The sequence below is a fragment of the Sceloporus occidentalis genome, unplaced genomic scaffold, assembly GCF_023333645.1.
Source record: "Sceloporus occidentalis isolate IW3139 unplaced genomic scaffold, rSceOcc1.0.p SCAF_1, whole genome shotgun sequence".
In the NCBI taxonomy this organism is placed as follows: Eukaryota; Metazoa; Chordata; class Lepidosauria; order Squamata; family Phrynosomatidae; genus Sceloporus; species Sceloporus occidentalis.
In genome coordinates this window covers 286,863,023-286,879,165 of record NW_028316981.1, presented here as the reverse complement: position 1 = coordinate 286,879,165, position 16,143 = coordinate 286,863,023, and the positions used below count along the sequence as shown (strand labels likewise).

General features: G+C 39.4%; 1 protein-coding gene across 2 annotated transcripts in view; it reads left to right on the top strand.

Moving 5' to 3' along the window:
* GPBP1 (GC-rich promoter binding protein 1) overlaps window positions 1-2,711 on the top strand; it is a 39,139-nt gene extending 36,428 nt beyond the window's left edge. For both annotated transcript variants that reach the window (XM_089495474.1, XM_089495465.1), the window contains 2 exons: window positions 966-1,068; window positions 1,816-2,711. In XM_089495474.1, coding sequence (XP_089351600.1) covers window positions 966-1,068; window positions 1,816-1,974 — 262 coding nt within the window. In that variant the 3' untranslated portion in view covers window positions 1,975-2,711. The remainder of the gene's footprint in view (window positions 1-965; window positions 1,069-1,815) is intronic.
* Window positions 2,712-16,143: the final 13,432 nt, after the last annotated feature.

The window sequence follows — 16,143 nt, the reverse complement described above, 5'->3', positions numbered from 1 at the left end:
GGTGGTAAAGGGAGGGAGAGAATGTGTGTGCGTGCGCCAAGGTTTGTTTTCCCATTTTCCATGCTGAGATTGTGACCCTTGGAAGAGATCCAGAGAAGGAGAAGTAGGGAGAAAAGTGGTGCTTTGTTTTCCCATTTAGATCTTTTGTAACATGCCCCAGTGTTTGACCCTCGACTTATCCATGGGTCATATCAAAATCCATGATTTTGGCCCCAAAAACTGCCCTCTACTTATACATGAGGTTGGCTTATATCAGTGCTTCTCAATTATTTTCTGTCATGCCCCCCCTAGGAAGAAGAAAACATTTCGCGCCCCCCGCACGACTGTAAATAGTATCATTTGTCTATAAAATTGTTATAAGTACACCTCTGCATAACAGAGCCTCGCGCCCCCCTTTACGGAGCCTCGCGCCCCCCCTGGGGGGCCCGCCCCACTATTTGAGAAAGGCTGGCTTATATAGAGTATATACAGTATGTGTTGATTTTCCATGGATTGAACAGATCTGCTCTGGGATGAGCAGTTGTTAGAGTACTGTTTTTCATTTTAATTGTTTAATCTGTATTTTCTTTGTCTGAAATTATATACAGTGCAAAAAGAGAACCAAACAAAGCTTCATATTTTGTAGTGAAGCTATGAATAAAATAGAAATAGTTTGTAGAGAATTAAATATGCTTACAAAGGTACTTCTTGTGGATGCTTTGGTGTCTCTTACCTGGAAAAAAGGAATGGCATGAAGGAGGGAAAATAGCCCATCAAGAAAAAGAAATACATTCATTAGTATTTTGTTATTTCTTTAAGTTTCTCCAAGCAGTTTTAAGAAGAATTGAAGGGTGTTGAGCAGAGAAAGCTGTGAAGTAGTTGACTGAAATGACCCCCTTCAGAGATACCAGATTTTATTGGCTGATGATTTTTCAAGAGATGTATTGACAAATAAATGACAATCCATATTTCTCTTTTTAATACAGATTGCTAAAAGAAATGGGTTGGCAGGAAGACAGTGAAAATGATGAAACGTGTGCTCCACTAACTGAGGATGAAATGAGGGAATTTCAGGTCATTAGCGAACAGGTAAGAGACAAACCTATAACAAAGTGTATGTTTTCTTTTGATCAAAAAAAGAGAAGGAACATCTTATGCTTCAAACTAAGGAAAAGGATTTCAATGTTCTAATGGCTCCATAAAATTTAAGTGATGCAAAATTCAGATACTTGAATCCTTTATTTTTCTTTTTTAGTTAGAAGCTATAAGTGGTGTATTGGTGAGAATATAGCTACACCAGAATTTAACCAGTACCAAGCAGAAAGGAACCAAAGCAAAGGCTAGGTGACAAGGTCTCACATGTGCCCATCTATCCCTCTTTCTCTTGTGTAACTGGGAGGAAGAATAAATGGATTCAGTTTCATTTGGCCCAATTCCTGGTTTGCCATTGTGTGCAATTCACTTGCTAAACAAAGTGCAAAATACTTCTGTTGTCAAATAAACATGATATTTTGTGGTAAACTAATAATAATTAATAATAATTTGTTTTATTTATATACCGCTATTCCAAAGATCATAGCGGTGAACAGCAAGTAAGCTAATTAGCAAGTAAGCTAATTTGCCCCCAACAGTCTGGGTACTCATTTTAGCGACCTTGGAAGGATGCAAGCCTGAGTCGAGCTTGGGCCCTTTTGCTGGTCTTGAACTCGCAACCTTGTGGTTTTGAGTGAATGGCTGCAGTATAGGCATTTAACCACTGCGCCACCAGGGCTCCGTCTAAACTAAATGATTTTGGTTGTAATATTCACACTGCTAACTCTGTGTTTAAAATTTCAGCTACAAAAGAATGGCCTTAGGAAAAATGGTATTCTAAAAAATGGCCTCATCTGTGACTTCAAATTTAGTCCATGGAAAAACAGCACTTTCCAACCAACGCTTGAAAATGAAGACACGGAGACTAGCAGCAGTGACACATCAGACGATGATGATGTGTGAAAATTGCTTGAGAACTTAAGGATTTCTATCTTGCATCTCATACAATTTGAGAATGAATTGTTCAGAAGAGGGGAGAACTATAATTTTTCATAGTGATATGCCCCATTAGAGGAAGGATCTTTGGGACTCTTCGTGAAGGAACCTAAGAATGTTGTGCTGATGAACTGTTTTCTAAACATGACCTTTTCTTTGTAAGTGGATGTTATAGAAAATGAGGACTTTGCTCCAACATAGACTTTCTTCATCACTGCAGCATTTCTCTGACTAGCAATGTCACAATGTAAGAGAATGAGATTTTCTCATTTAATAATAAAAAAAGATTATGTAATGTTTGGCAAAATTTTTGTCTAAAAACTGTGCAGGTCTACAGGAGAAAAGTTTGTTACTTACTGACACAGTTTGTTACTTACTGAAACCAATTTATTTTACAGTGGAATTCTCCAATGTTCACTTTGTGCACAGACAATAGACAGTGTAGCATGTTGGCAAATATGACAAAAGTGCACTAAAACATCCATTTCCTGAACTGTTATAATTGTTCCACTTCTTGAAACATACCAGTAATTATCCAGCAGTTTGTACTACAGTAATTATGGAAAATACTTGCTTCAATTCCAAAACTCACAGAAATGGTGTAAATGAAAAGCTTTATTTGGATGCTGCAAGACCCAGGAATCTGGATCCTCCCCAATGGGCACTGATTCTTGTGGGAAAATAAACATTATTTTGATAAATTATTCAGATGCAGAGAGCTTATTTCTCTGATTGACTGCCATATGGCACATGCAAAATAAAATGTCTTTAAATAATACCTTGAAACATTGAGCTGTGAAGATATATTTCCTTAATTAGCTAAGATTGCTGCATTTACACTTCTGAGAATGAATCCTTATAGTTGGCTTCTGCTACTACACAAGAATTTCACTGTTGAATCTGAAATGTTATTCAATGTATTACGGAAGATAAAATGAAAAGGAATTTGGCAATGACCACAAGTATGGTAGTTCATAAAGGTATTCCTTGTTCACAATAATGGCCTATTCCCACCAAAGCAGTTGTAGAGTCAGTATAGACATGCACAGATGTCAGAATTGTATGCCTTGCTTCCTATATTATTCATTACCTCTATACTATCCCAGAATCAGCTTTAAATTGGAAGCAAGTATAGTCTTTAGAAACCTTACTTTATAGCTGACTAATAAATACTTGAGAGGAACAAGATTTTTGGAACAGACAGCTCTATGATTTTTGTACAGATAAATCAGTATGAATGTCTAACTAAACATTTGCTTTCACACAGACTAAAGTGGCTATCTTGCCACTTAACATGTTCTTACAGCCATGAAAATTGAAGACAATTTTGGACCAAGAAAATAAAGTTTCTGGATCTCTTCTGGATTCTGGAGCTGAAAAAAATACGCAGTTGCTATTTTGCTCAAAAAGTCATTGATATATAGTGATGTTAAAATTTAGTTTTCCCAGTTTTTGACAGACAAGGAGAACAATAACAAGTTTTTTTTAATTTTGTAGCTGTTGAGACAGTTGAGATTATTCCCCTCCTGCAATGACAAGAAGCTGCACAGTTTGCCCAGTTAACCGCACAGTTTTCTAGAAACCACACAGCTTCTCTTGAGAACTACCATATATATTCGACTATATAAGTCAACCTCAAGTGTAAGTTGAGGGTAGGTTTTGGGCCAAAATTATGGATTTTGATATGACCCGTGGATAAGTTGAGGGTAAAACCTAGCTGCGTGTAACAAAGGATCTAAAGAATGAAGCAAAGGAAAACAATCCCAATTTACAAAATTCCAGCAGGCATAACTATGCTCACACTAAAGGCTGGATAGATGAGAGAGTAGAGGAGGATCAGTGCTTCCAAGACAGATTACACTCTTGCCTATCACCAGGGGAGGGTTCCTTTTTAAATAAGACTTAAAGTACAGTATTTACATTGACCTATGGATAAGTTGACTCAGGTTTTTGGGTCAATTTTTTCATTAAATTTCATGACTTATACATGAGTATATACCGTAAGACTCTGAAAACGCTGCAGCATTTAACACAGAAAGATGCCAATGAGTAGAAAGAAGACTCCTTTGACAGGAAAAAAAAGTTGAGCAGATTTGTTCTTTTTCTGTCTAATATGAAACAAAGTTGTAGACATGCTGAGGATGTGTACACAGGCCCGGGTTGTTTACATGTGAAGTTTAATACATAATACCCTTTCTGTTCACTGGACAGCAATGTGATTTGTGGTCATCCTTCCTGACCCTGACCAAGAGTGGTTCACACTGCCCCTTTCTTCACATAACATTTAGGTTGTGCCTAGCCACTGTCTTGATATGTTTCTGTTACAATACAGTTGGCCCTTCGTATCCATGGATTCAACCATCCATGGCTTGAAAATACATATATTCCAAAAAAGGAAACCTTGATTTTGTCAATTTATAAAAGGGACACCATTTTACTATGACTTTGTATTTAATCGGATTTGAGTATTCACGCGGGGTCTTGGAAGCAACTCCAGTGGATACCAAGGGGGCTCCCTGTATATCTTTACTTTCCTGGTTTTCCACTCTGAAATGCAATTGGATGAAGCAGCCTTTCCCACATGGACCAAGGATCTACCTTCCCCTTTTAAGCTGCACAACATTCAAAATGGGCCTCTAGCTCAAGTTTCTTTTCCTGCTGTGTAACATTTGGGTTGTGCCACATTCAATCAGGCCTGAATTTCTTTTCCAGCTGCTCATAACTTGCTTGTCTTCTCCCCTGAAAATGCCAAGTTCCAGCTCAATGTATACGTAAGTTAAGAACTCAAAAGTCATTCAAATACTTTCTCCCTTTATGGAGATGATCACACAGGGCTTTTAAACCACAATTATAATTATAAAATAGTACCTTTGGTGATACTTAGGACACTAATTAAAAGAGTACTGAAAAGCATGTCATAAAGCAGAAAACAGGAGACAAGCTGCACGTGGTCTAGGATGGTTTATTCAGTGTTAAAAAAGCTCAGCGTGTTTCAGCCACAGAAAAGACCACCTTCAGAGGCTGGAAACAAATACAAATACATATACATTATAAATATTAAAAAGACAGGAGAACACTCAATGTATTATAAAAATACCCGTATTATTCATATCAAAATTATACATACCTGGAGTTGTAAACACCAAAATACAGGACCATAAAGCTTAAAGAGATCAGAATCTACAGCATTTCTTTAGATACAGATTTTCCAGATAGACCTTGAAAAGGCATAACCAATGATGGGTCTTGGAATGAGACACAGACATCTGATGCAATCTCTCCAGGTGATTACTCAGGCCATTCACATCATTATACGGTGGTCCCTTCTTTTATGTGTGGGATGTGTTCCGGACCTTCCCCCCGCGTAAAAGAAATTCTGTGTACGCTTGGGCCCCATTAGAAGTAATGGGGCTCATGTTTGCGGCAGCGGCAGCACAATGGCCACATCATTACTCTTTCTGGCGCATGGCGCCCTTCTTCCGGTACTGCTTTCAGTGTATGCTGAAAGCAGCGTATAATGCACCCGCACTGTATTTCAATAATATATACACCTATGTTCTATTACAATCTTTCTCTGTTGCATTCAAATTAAAGATCGTAGGTCAAAATTTTCATTTAGTCCTGAAGGCACCAGGAATTTCAGTTCTAGAATCCATTCCACCTTTTTTCTTTATAATATGGTCTTTGTTATTGTAAATTCTTTCTGTTACCCTGAATTGGAAATCTGCTGTAGAATGTTGCATTTCTACAAAATAACCAACTAAAAGGAGCACCCTTATATTCTTTAGATGGGAGAGATGTTCTCCTATTCTGCATTTTATGGCTCTTGAATTCTTTCCCACATAAAGTTTCTTACATGTGCATTGAATAGCATAGACCACATGACTAGTATTACATGTGCTAAAGTGGGATAGTTTATATCATTGGACAATACAATTTATAAATTCTGTCATTTAGTTTTTTAGGTGCAATATGTGCAATGACCACATGGATGGTGTCTTATTGGTTTAGACAGGCCCATCATAGTGTTCTCAGCAGTTTGTTTTGACTTTGCAATTGGCATGCATTACTAAGTCCCTGATGTTTTTTGTTCTTTTGAATGAAAATCATTGGTTTTTGTTTACAACTTGGAATATTCTCTAACAAGTATCAGAGTTTGTGTATGACATTTTGTATATTTTTAGTGTTATGATTAAACCTCAGAGGACAGTGTAGGCAATTAGTTTGAGGCTTTTGTAGCAGCTGCTGTCTAGTTTTGTCCGCCGCTTTTACCAACCCTTTGGATATCACATGTTGTGGATAACTGTTTTCTCTTAGTTATTTGGACAGCAAGTCAGATTCCACCTTAAATTCCTCTTCATGAGAAAATTGTGTTTCAGTTGTAGGACATATTTCGGAGAGTGTTTCCAACTCCATTCAATTCATAAAAATTGTTGGGCTTTTTAAACACTGAATAAAGAGTTGACCATCCTGGAGCACGTAGAGCTTGTCTCCTCACTGTTTGATACTTACCACACAACATTGCCTCTGACCCATAGCTGCCGTGTCTGCAAAGCATGGTTAGGGGTCCCTTTTTCACTATTGGGGGAAACTTGTCAATAAGTTCCCAATCACACTGCTGTCTCATTAGATCTTAGGTGCGAAATATGGCTGCTGGAACAGTTGCAATAGTGGCAGTTGTGGTGTCAGTATTTCCTCCTCTCCACCTGTTCCCCTTCCCCCTCATTATTTCCAAGCAGCCTGATTCACTTACTTCCCCCCTATTTCTATTTTTTTTTTGAAACTTAAATAATGTTACCAGAACTCTGGAACTGTATTAAAAAGTAAAACAAACAAACAACAACCAAAAACCAAAAAATCCAAAGGCTGGGTAGGGCATAGGGTAGGGAAGTAGGGTAAAGGGGGATTTGGAAGACATCACAATGGCAGAAGCAGCCCCAGTCTGAGAAGCTCATTCTCAGCTGCAGCACCCTACTGGGTAGGAGCCACAGTGCAAAGATGCTATGACATTGGTGGCAAGGAAATGGCTAAAATACCAAAGTACACCCCACTTTGTTGTTAACTGCCTTCGCGACAGTCTTAACCTATGGCGACCCTATGGATGAGTCCTCTCCAGGCCCCCCTGTCCCCTACTGTTCTGCCCAGCTCCTACAAACTCACATTTGTGGTCTCTTTTATAAAGTCCACCCATCTATCATGTGGCCTTCCTCTCTTTCTACTTCCCCCCCATCTTTCCTAACATTATTGTTTTTTCCAACGATTCATGCCTTTTCATGATGTGTCCGAAGTATGACAGTTTAAGTCTTGTAATCTTGACTTCTAGGGATATTTCTGGCTTGATCTGTTCGAGGACCCATTTGTTTGTCCTTTTGGCTGTCCATGGATTCCTCAGCACTCTTCTCCAGCACCACATTTCAAATGAGGTGATTTTACTCCTATCTTCTTTCTTGACTGTCCAGCTCTTACATCCATACATGGTAATAGGGAATACAATGGCTTATATGATTTTAGCTTTTGTGCTCAGTTGTAAATTTTTGCATTTTAGAACCTTTTCTAGTTCTTTCATAGCTGCCCTCTCCATTCTTAATCTTCTTCTGATTTCCTGGCTGCAGTCCCTGTTTCTATCAATATTTGATCCAAGGTATGAGAATTCTTTTACTATTTCTATTTCTTCATTATCTAGATTGAATTTGGGTAGATTGGTCATTATTTTTGCTTTCTTTATGTTCAGCAGTAAGCCTGCCTTTGCACTTTTTTCTTTGATCTTCCTTAGTAGTTGTTCCAGGTCTGTGAAGTTCTCTGCTAGTATTATGGTGTCATCAGCATATCTCAGATTATTGAGATTTCCTCCTCCAATTTTCACTCCTCCCTCTTCCATGTCCAAGCCTGCTTTCCTTGCAATATGTACAGTATGTACACCCCCACTACATGAGTTGAAATCGAAAGTTCAAGAGTAGACAGTTTCATCTACGCAAGATAGAAAAAAATGGTGAGGGCAGCATGGCCTCCTTTTTTTCCTGTTCAAACTCTTGAGAGAAAGGATCTTACCCAGTGCTAGGTGTTAGCATGATGTCTTTCCACTGTGACATCGTGGCAGAAAAATCAAGGACAATTAATTGGTAAATGAGTGCCAATAGCCACTAGGTGGTACTAATGTTATTCTATAAAATACATCTCCTCTGACAGTTCTGATGTTGTATTTCTGTACAAAAATTGCTGCCATTATTAATGCTACTTTTTGAACAGCTATATTTTTTTCACTAATTACAGGACTGCACTGGGTACACACTGTGAGCCAGTGCAGGCAGATTGATCGGAATCCGTTAAGTGGTAAATTGTTAGTTTTGGTAATGCCTCAGCCCTGTTTTCTGTAAAACAAAGATCCTATGAGGTCTTCATTTTGTGGGTGTGATGCTGCATTTCAGTCTTTCCAACAAAAGATTAAATATGTGCTAATTTGACCAGATTAATAAATATAGGCCCTCCCCAGCTGACCACAAAGCAACCCATAGAAATAAGCATAACAGCTTCTTCATAGGAATGAAAATACAGGAACAATTTTAGTTGTATTTGACAACATGCTCTATGGAAAATCAGATTTTGAAAAACTGATCTCCCCACCAATTTTTATACAGTTATTTCTTTGTCCTCAATTAATTTTTTTCTTCAGCTCTAGTTTTATTTCCCTCACCCTTATTCTGCAGTGTTTAAGCAGTAATCTTAACCTGGTTTATACCTCATGCATTGGAGCGCTAAAAAATGAGACACTTCGGGGATATAGAGCTATTTTAAAATATGTGAGATTCACACTATTTACTTATATATTTATTTACTGAAATGTTTTTATCCCATCAACGATTTAGAGGTTTCAGGGTAGAGCACAATAAAAACATCTTGACTGATTTTAATGATGTAAACAATAAAAATATTCTCAAAGTCTAAAAATGAATTAAACAATGTAACATGTTAAAGGAAGACTGACTAAACTGGTTGCAATAGTTTAAAAGTATTTCAACCATGGGTTGATTGAGGATTTTCTTAGGCAAGAAACAGAGGTGGTTTTGCCAGTTCCTTCCTTTGAAAAATATCCTATGGCAGCTGATATTCATTGTTCATTGCCTTTAGAGTATTTTCAGCCCTAAGTATAAACTATTAGATCTCAAAAAGGATGGAGCAAGCTTGATTTCTGCTGCTCCATGTTAGCATACAATACACCCTTCCTGCTGGATATGGGGTTTCTGAATTAATATCTGTCGTTGAGCATTTTTTAGAGATGTCATGATGACCTCTGGAAAACTAGGACACTATGCATGCAAGGAGTCATGCTGATCTAAGGCTATGTGGGAGACCTAGATAGGAGTAATATAAACACTAAGTGGGTGTGCTGATCACTGTCCCTCTCCCAGGCTCTTCACATTTCTTCTCACAATGGAAACAAAAAGAGTGCCATTGCAAAAGCAGTCAAAAACCATATCTTCCATGTTGTGTTTCTATGTTCCATCCAGGGATTGTTTCAAATCCAATCAATGTTTGACCCCTCTGGAGTTAAAGCCATCAGCCAATCTGGACTCTTTGCCAAGTCCATAGAAAACCATTAAAGCCTTGTTACACCATGTGGTACATCAAGCACCCCTTGAGGGTATCAAATAGGATAAAAATATCTGCCCCTACCATGTCTATTTTGCTCACAAATTGTGTACACAGAAGGTCCTGTGCACCCTCTCTGTAGCCCTCAGAGGTTGTGTGGGCCACTTTCCATCTTCCATAGAACCTTATCTTCAGGATGGTAATTATCACCCTCCAGATTTGTCATAGAATCATAGAATAATAGAGTTGGAAGAGACCACAAGGGCCATCCTATTCAACTTTCCATACTTTTCTTTCTGTTAGCCTTGCATGGTTCTGAAGGCTGCACTAGTTTTGTATGTGTGCATGCAACTTTGCACACTCCTAAATAAAAACCCTCATATTCATTGAAAGGTCCAAAACACACGGTGGAAATAATCCTGTTTGAGTCTGCTTTAACTGCCCTGGTTCAATGCTAGGTAATTTGGGGAACTCCATTTTTGTGAGACATTTAGCCTTCTCTGACAGAGAGCTCTGGTGCCACAATAAACTACAGTTCTCAGAATTCCCTAGCACTGAGCCAGGGCAGTTAAAGTAGTCTCAAACAGGATTACTTCTGCAGTGTGTTTAGGACCAAAGTGGAATCTCTCTGCGGTTAGTACTGGTATATTTAGGTGAAAAGATCACCAAAGTTACCCTCCTCTAGCTGACCTCTTTTTGAGGTGTAATTTCCCCAAAATTGCAAGGAGATATTGACACTACTGATGAGGGACCCCCAATGCCCCTCCACCTTTTAGGATAACATCCAAAGACTAGGACATGGAGCAATGGGTTCAGGAAAAACTAATTCATTATAAATATTATGAAGAACTTCCAGATGGTAACAGTGGTTCGACAGTGGAACATCAGAGAGTGGTAGAGTCTCCTTTTGGAGGTTTTTCAACAGAGGCTGAATTGCCATCTGCTGGGGGTGCTTTGATTGTGTATTCCTGCATGGCACCGGGTTCAAGTGGATGACTCTTGCAGTTTCTTCCAACTCAATGTTTCTAAAAGCTTTGGTAAACAAAAAGGCTTAATGTCAACATCTTCCTCACAGAGTCTCAAAGGTGTTACAAGATCCCTTTGCTTACTGTACAGGGAGAAGTGCATCTTCAAGTACTGGGTGTGTGTGAACAAAGGATTTAAGGATTTAAGTATCATGCCCAGGAAACTGGACTTAGATTTTGAGTCTGCGAATAATATGAAGAAAGGAACATCTGTAGTTAATGCAGTTTGACACTGCTATAACAGTCATGGCTCCATTCTATGGAACCCTGGGATTTGTAGATTGTTGTGGCACTCAGCTCTCTGACAGAGAAGGCTAAATATCTCATAAAACTACAAATCCCAAAATTCCATATCATTTAGCTATGGCATTTAAAATGGTATCAAAGTACATTAATTCTGCAATGTAGATTCAGCAGGAGTCTCACTGAGTGAAAGTCACATGGCAGATGGCTCTTTCTAGCACAAAAATGTATGGGTAAAGCTGAAGCTGTAGGTATCAATGGTGAGAACTTGGTGTAAGCGAATTCAGGACTGATAGAACTACAGTTATCACTGCTGCCTAAGATAACCTTAAACTACTGCATAGTTTACTTATATGCATGTTAGTAAATAGTGTTGTGGTTGAAACAGCTATGTCCTGTTTATACTCTGAAGCAATGTGATTCATTTATGATCCTGTGGCAGTTTCTATAACCCTACAACACAGCTCTTATGTATTGCTGGTGTGTGTTTAGTTTAGGCAAATCTGTTGTTGACACAATCTGCCCTTGCAGTTATAAACTTCCCTGGAAATCAGGTCTTTGACGCAGATGAGAGCTCTTTTAGTGCAAAATAAAAGAGAAAGAAAGAAAACTCTTATGCAATATAGGAGCAAATCATGATCTCTGGCCTGTTGTTGTTGTGTGCCTTCAAGTTCTGACTTACGGTGACCCTAAGGCAAGCCTTTCACAGAGTTTTCCTGGCAAGATTTGTTCAGAAAGAAACAGTGGGTTTCAATGGCTGAGCAGGGATTTGAACCCTAGGCCTGTTACAGACTGCAAAAATAAAGCTGCTTCAGGTCTCTTTGGAGGTATGCTGTTTAAATGATGCATGGATCCTAAGAATCCGGAAGCGGCACCAAAGCTGCACTCCAGTGCTTAGGAATGGAGTGTGGCCTTGGTGTGACCTCCGGACTCTTAGGACCCATGCATCATTTAAATAGCATACCTCCAAAGAGACCCGAAGCAGCTTTATTTTGGCAGTCTGTAACAGGCCCTAGTCTCCAGAGTCATAATCCAATGCTCTAACAAACTTCTGACTGATCTGTAGCAGCTTTGGTCAAAATCTTGTCCTCTGTCCAGCAAGCCCAATTTCTCTTTGCTAAATTAGCCTTTTAGGGGATGCTATCTCAAGCATCTCCCCCCATCCCCCTGCTAAGTCAATTTCAGAGGATTTATGGAAGGTATCCTAGTGTTGAAGGTCCAGATGAACCCATATGAGTGCCACTGTCCACAGAAAGGGATGTGGCCCCTACACTAGGAGAACAAAAATAAGGATTAAGGATAGCCGAGATTTAAAGCTAATAGGAGGGGAGATCTGCCTAGTATTCTCCTCAATGATTGCTCCTAGGGTCTTGAACCGTTTTCTTAAGGAGATTAAACTGCCACCCTCTTTGTTGTTTCTATCTTGGCAAGCAGAGACTTTGAAACAAAAATGCCACAGGCTGTTGGGAACTGTCTGCCTTTAGCAGTGTGTTGTGCTGCTTTTTTTAAAACTTATTTTTGTATTGTTTATATTTGTTCATGATGTTTTTGAATGGTTTTTAATGCTATAGATAGTTCAATTGAATAACAGTAACAATAAATTGTCACCCCCATGGCAAGGATTCTAAGGCCTGTTACAGACTGCCAAAATAAAGCTGCTTCGAGTCTCTTTGGAGGTATGCTGTTTAAATGATGCATGCATCAGAAGAATCCGGAAGCTGCACCAAAGCTGCACTTCAGTGCTTAGGACTGGAGTGTGGCTTTGGTGCAACCTCCAGACTCTTAGGACCCATGCATCATTTAAAGAGCATACCTCCAAAAAGACCCGAAGCAGCTTTATTTTGGCAGTCTGTAACAGGCCTGAGTTTAAGGAGCTGGGAAATACTGGCTTCAAGGATATCATTGATCTCTCCACAATGATCTGCTTTCATCAGCTTTCCTGTTAATAGTTTGAGACAATGTGATTTTAATAAATTAGTGGACTTCTTTAGTAAAATCTACTGGGCAAGTTCTAATCTAATGGGAGTTGTTGTTGTTGTTGTTGTGTGCCTTCAAGTCATTTCCGACTTGTGGCAATCCTATCATGGATTTTTCTTGGCAAGATTTATTCAAAGGAGGTTTGCCATTGCCATCCACTGAGGCTGAGAGCACAAACTATTTCAGATAGTCTATACTGCACTGATTTGGGAACTTAAAATTATAGATGATCATTTTTTGCCTGGACACACAGATTCTTTCTCATTAGAATCAATGGAAGCAGAAATAAAAATAATCTGTCTTCAGGGGTGAAGGAATTGCCTTAATAATAATAATAATAAAAATTCTGTCCCCACAAATGAAATTTTCCCTTAGTCCCAAAATTCCTAGCATTGCAGTAATTTAAAATATGAGTTGAACTTTTTAGGCATTCAAAGTTTAGGCAGTGAAAGAAAAGGGGCAGGCAAAGTTATCAAAGTGTGAACAGAGCAAATAGAAGAATTCCAGGTGAGAACATTTTCCAGTGTCTCACTGTCTGCAGTGCTAGAAATTTGGGGATTGAAAGAAAATTATTGGGGAGGGGCAGAATTCTTCTTTTGGGGGAGATGTCCCCATTTTACCTCCACTGGTAGTACTAGTTAAAAGAGGTACAAAGTTATGATAAGCAGTATTTATTTTTATCCCACATTTCTCCTGATAATATGATTCAAGGTGGCTAGATTTATTCAGAGGAGGTTTGCCATTGACTTCCTTTGTGGCTGAGAGTTTGAGAGTTGCCCAAAGTCACCCAGTGGGTCTCATGGCCAAGTGGGGGATCAAGCCCTGGTCTCCAGAGTCACAGTCTAACATAGTAGCAGACTAGTAATAATAGTGTACTTATAAGTAGTAGCATATTTGTTACCAAACTTATTTCAATAGGGCAGCCAGAGCCTGGAATGATGTGTTTTTGGATTATAGTTCCAGAAATCCCCAAAGACCTTGGCAACTGTGGATTCTGAGAATTGTAGGACTCCCCTCAAAAGACAAAACAACTCCCTCCAAAAAACAACAACCCATTATTCCATGCTCTGGGATATTATCAATCTCCAGACTTAAGTGTTGGAAGTGTGCTTATCATTGCCATTGAATGGGATCCATTGCATAAAACTGAGTATTAAACACCTTTTGACTTGTCCAGATATTTTCAGTCATGCTTCTTAGAATTAATGGGCATTCAGTTAGATGTTTAGTTCTGATCCAGCAAACTTGATAAGTTAGTTGCAGCTAACTTGTTCAGTGGAACTAACTTTACCTGGATTTGATTATCTTGATTCACTCTGTTCCATTCTGCAGATGACATGTGTTGCAGATTAACAGCTCATGATCTGGAAACATTCTTGACTGTTTTTCACACCATGGTCTGTTAATCTGCAGCATATTTCACCTGCAGCACATTTCTGGCTGACAGAAATAAAATATCCCGCTATGAACCATACCATGGTTAGAGAATATTTCTGTTGCTCTATATAGCATTTATACAATCTTAATCTGACAGCAAAGGAATATGTTGCAGCCAAAAGCTCTTCAAAAGGCAACATAAGCATGAAGCTAGCCAAAAATGATATCATGTTGGCTAGGTTTTCCCTTTTTATTATCAAGCAGCCAGTTTTCTCGGCAAACAGGATGCTGATACAAAGTACCCTGTAGGCAGGAATGCATCAAAAGACTAACTGGACCAAAAGGATATATTTTAATGATGTGTTTTAACTAAAAGGAAAAGAACCAATCTGCTGACTTAGGCTGCAACCCAATGCATACTTCTTTTTGTGAGTGAGTCCCATTGAACACAGCAGGGCCTACATTTGAGAAGGCATGCACAGGAGGGCACTGTTGGGCCCAAGCAACACAGGATGCTCAATCACTTATATTTTCCCCTTGGCAGACATTCAGAACCTCTCTCCTCCTCACCCCTGCTGCTTCTCGATATGAATGGTAAAAAAAAGTGTATATTTCTCTTTTCTGTGCAAGCAGGGATGAAAAAGTTAAAGCTTGAAAATTTCAAGGCAACTTGCAATCTATCATGTACATCCTTACTTGGTAGTAAGCTACACTGAACATATGGAAAGTACTTCTAAGTGACACTGTACTTGAAAAAAAACCTTCATATCTAAGAAGGCTTCAGTGATAATAAATGGGAAAAGTAATTTGCCGTCCCCCTTCAAATATTGTCAAGCAGGGGAAATTTTAAAAAATCTCAGCTTACCAATGTTGATCCCCTTCTTACACACCTTAAAAGCAGTTCTGGAGTCCCTGTACCATGCCACATCTTGGCTAAATTCTAAGAAATATTTTAAAAATTATCCATTTCATTTGCTTTTGGGAGGTAACTTGCCACTGCTGTTCTCCTTTCATGCTAGTTAAGGGGTGCTTCCAAGGAAGGATTTTATTGTGTAGTTACTCTACTTCTAATGTGGAATTTTACAGAATGAGAGGTGCGTTTACAGACCACCCTCAAGCGGCCGTTCTCCTGCCGCCGCCATTAGCTGCGGCGGGAAGCCCCAGCAGCCAGACCGCGAGGCTTCCGGCTGCAGTGAAAAAGGAGCGCTGAAATGGCGCTCCTTTTTGGCCCCCGGAAGTGGTGCCATGAGGCACGAGGCATGCACTCGCGGCGTCACTTCTGCCCCGCCATGTCTGGATGCACAGCGTCCATGACGTAAAAATGGCAGCGCCCATGTGGATGGGCGCTGCCATTTAGGATGCGCTCCTCGCGTGTTGGGAATGGGGCCAGTTAGGAAGGGGCAACCCTTCCTAACCCTAGCACGCCCCTTCCTAACCCTAGTACGTGCAGAGCGCGTCCTAAATGGCGGTCTGTAACCCGCCAGAATCTGGAAAAGTTACTTTTTGGTCTATAGCATGATGAGCAGTAGATTTGGGAGGCTGTAGTGTCTGAAAAGTGACTTTTCCCAAGTTCTGATCCAAACGTTGCAGCCTTTTATTGGTAACCCTCTCAGATTTTCCTGTTGTTGCTTCTTTCTTGTTTTATCACCAAAAACAACCCATTAAAGAGGAAAAGATAGGATAGCTGCCCAATGCTTTTTCTTTTGTAGTGCTCCTTCTCTACAGTCTGCTTTGCAAAGATATCCCTACCAGCAGATAGTGAAGTTGCCTCTTTAATTCCTTGCTGAAATGTGTGTGTTTGTGTATGCATCTTCAAGTGACCCCATGGATTTGACAGGGTTTTCTTAGGCAAGGAATACTCACAGATGGATTTCCTGTTCCTTCTACTGAAAGATACAAGATTTCTATAAACGGCTCTTAAACTGCA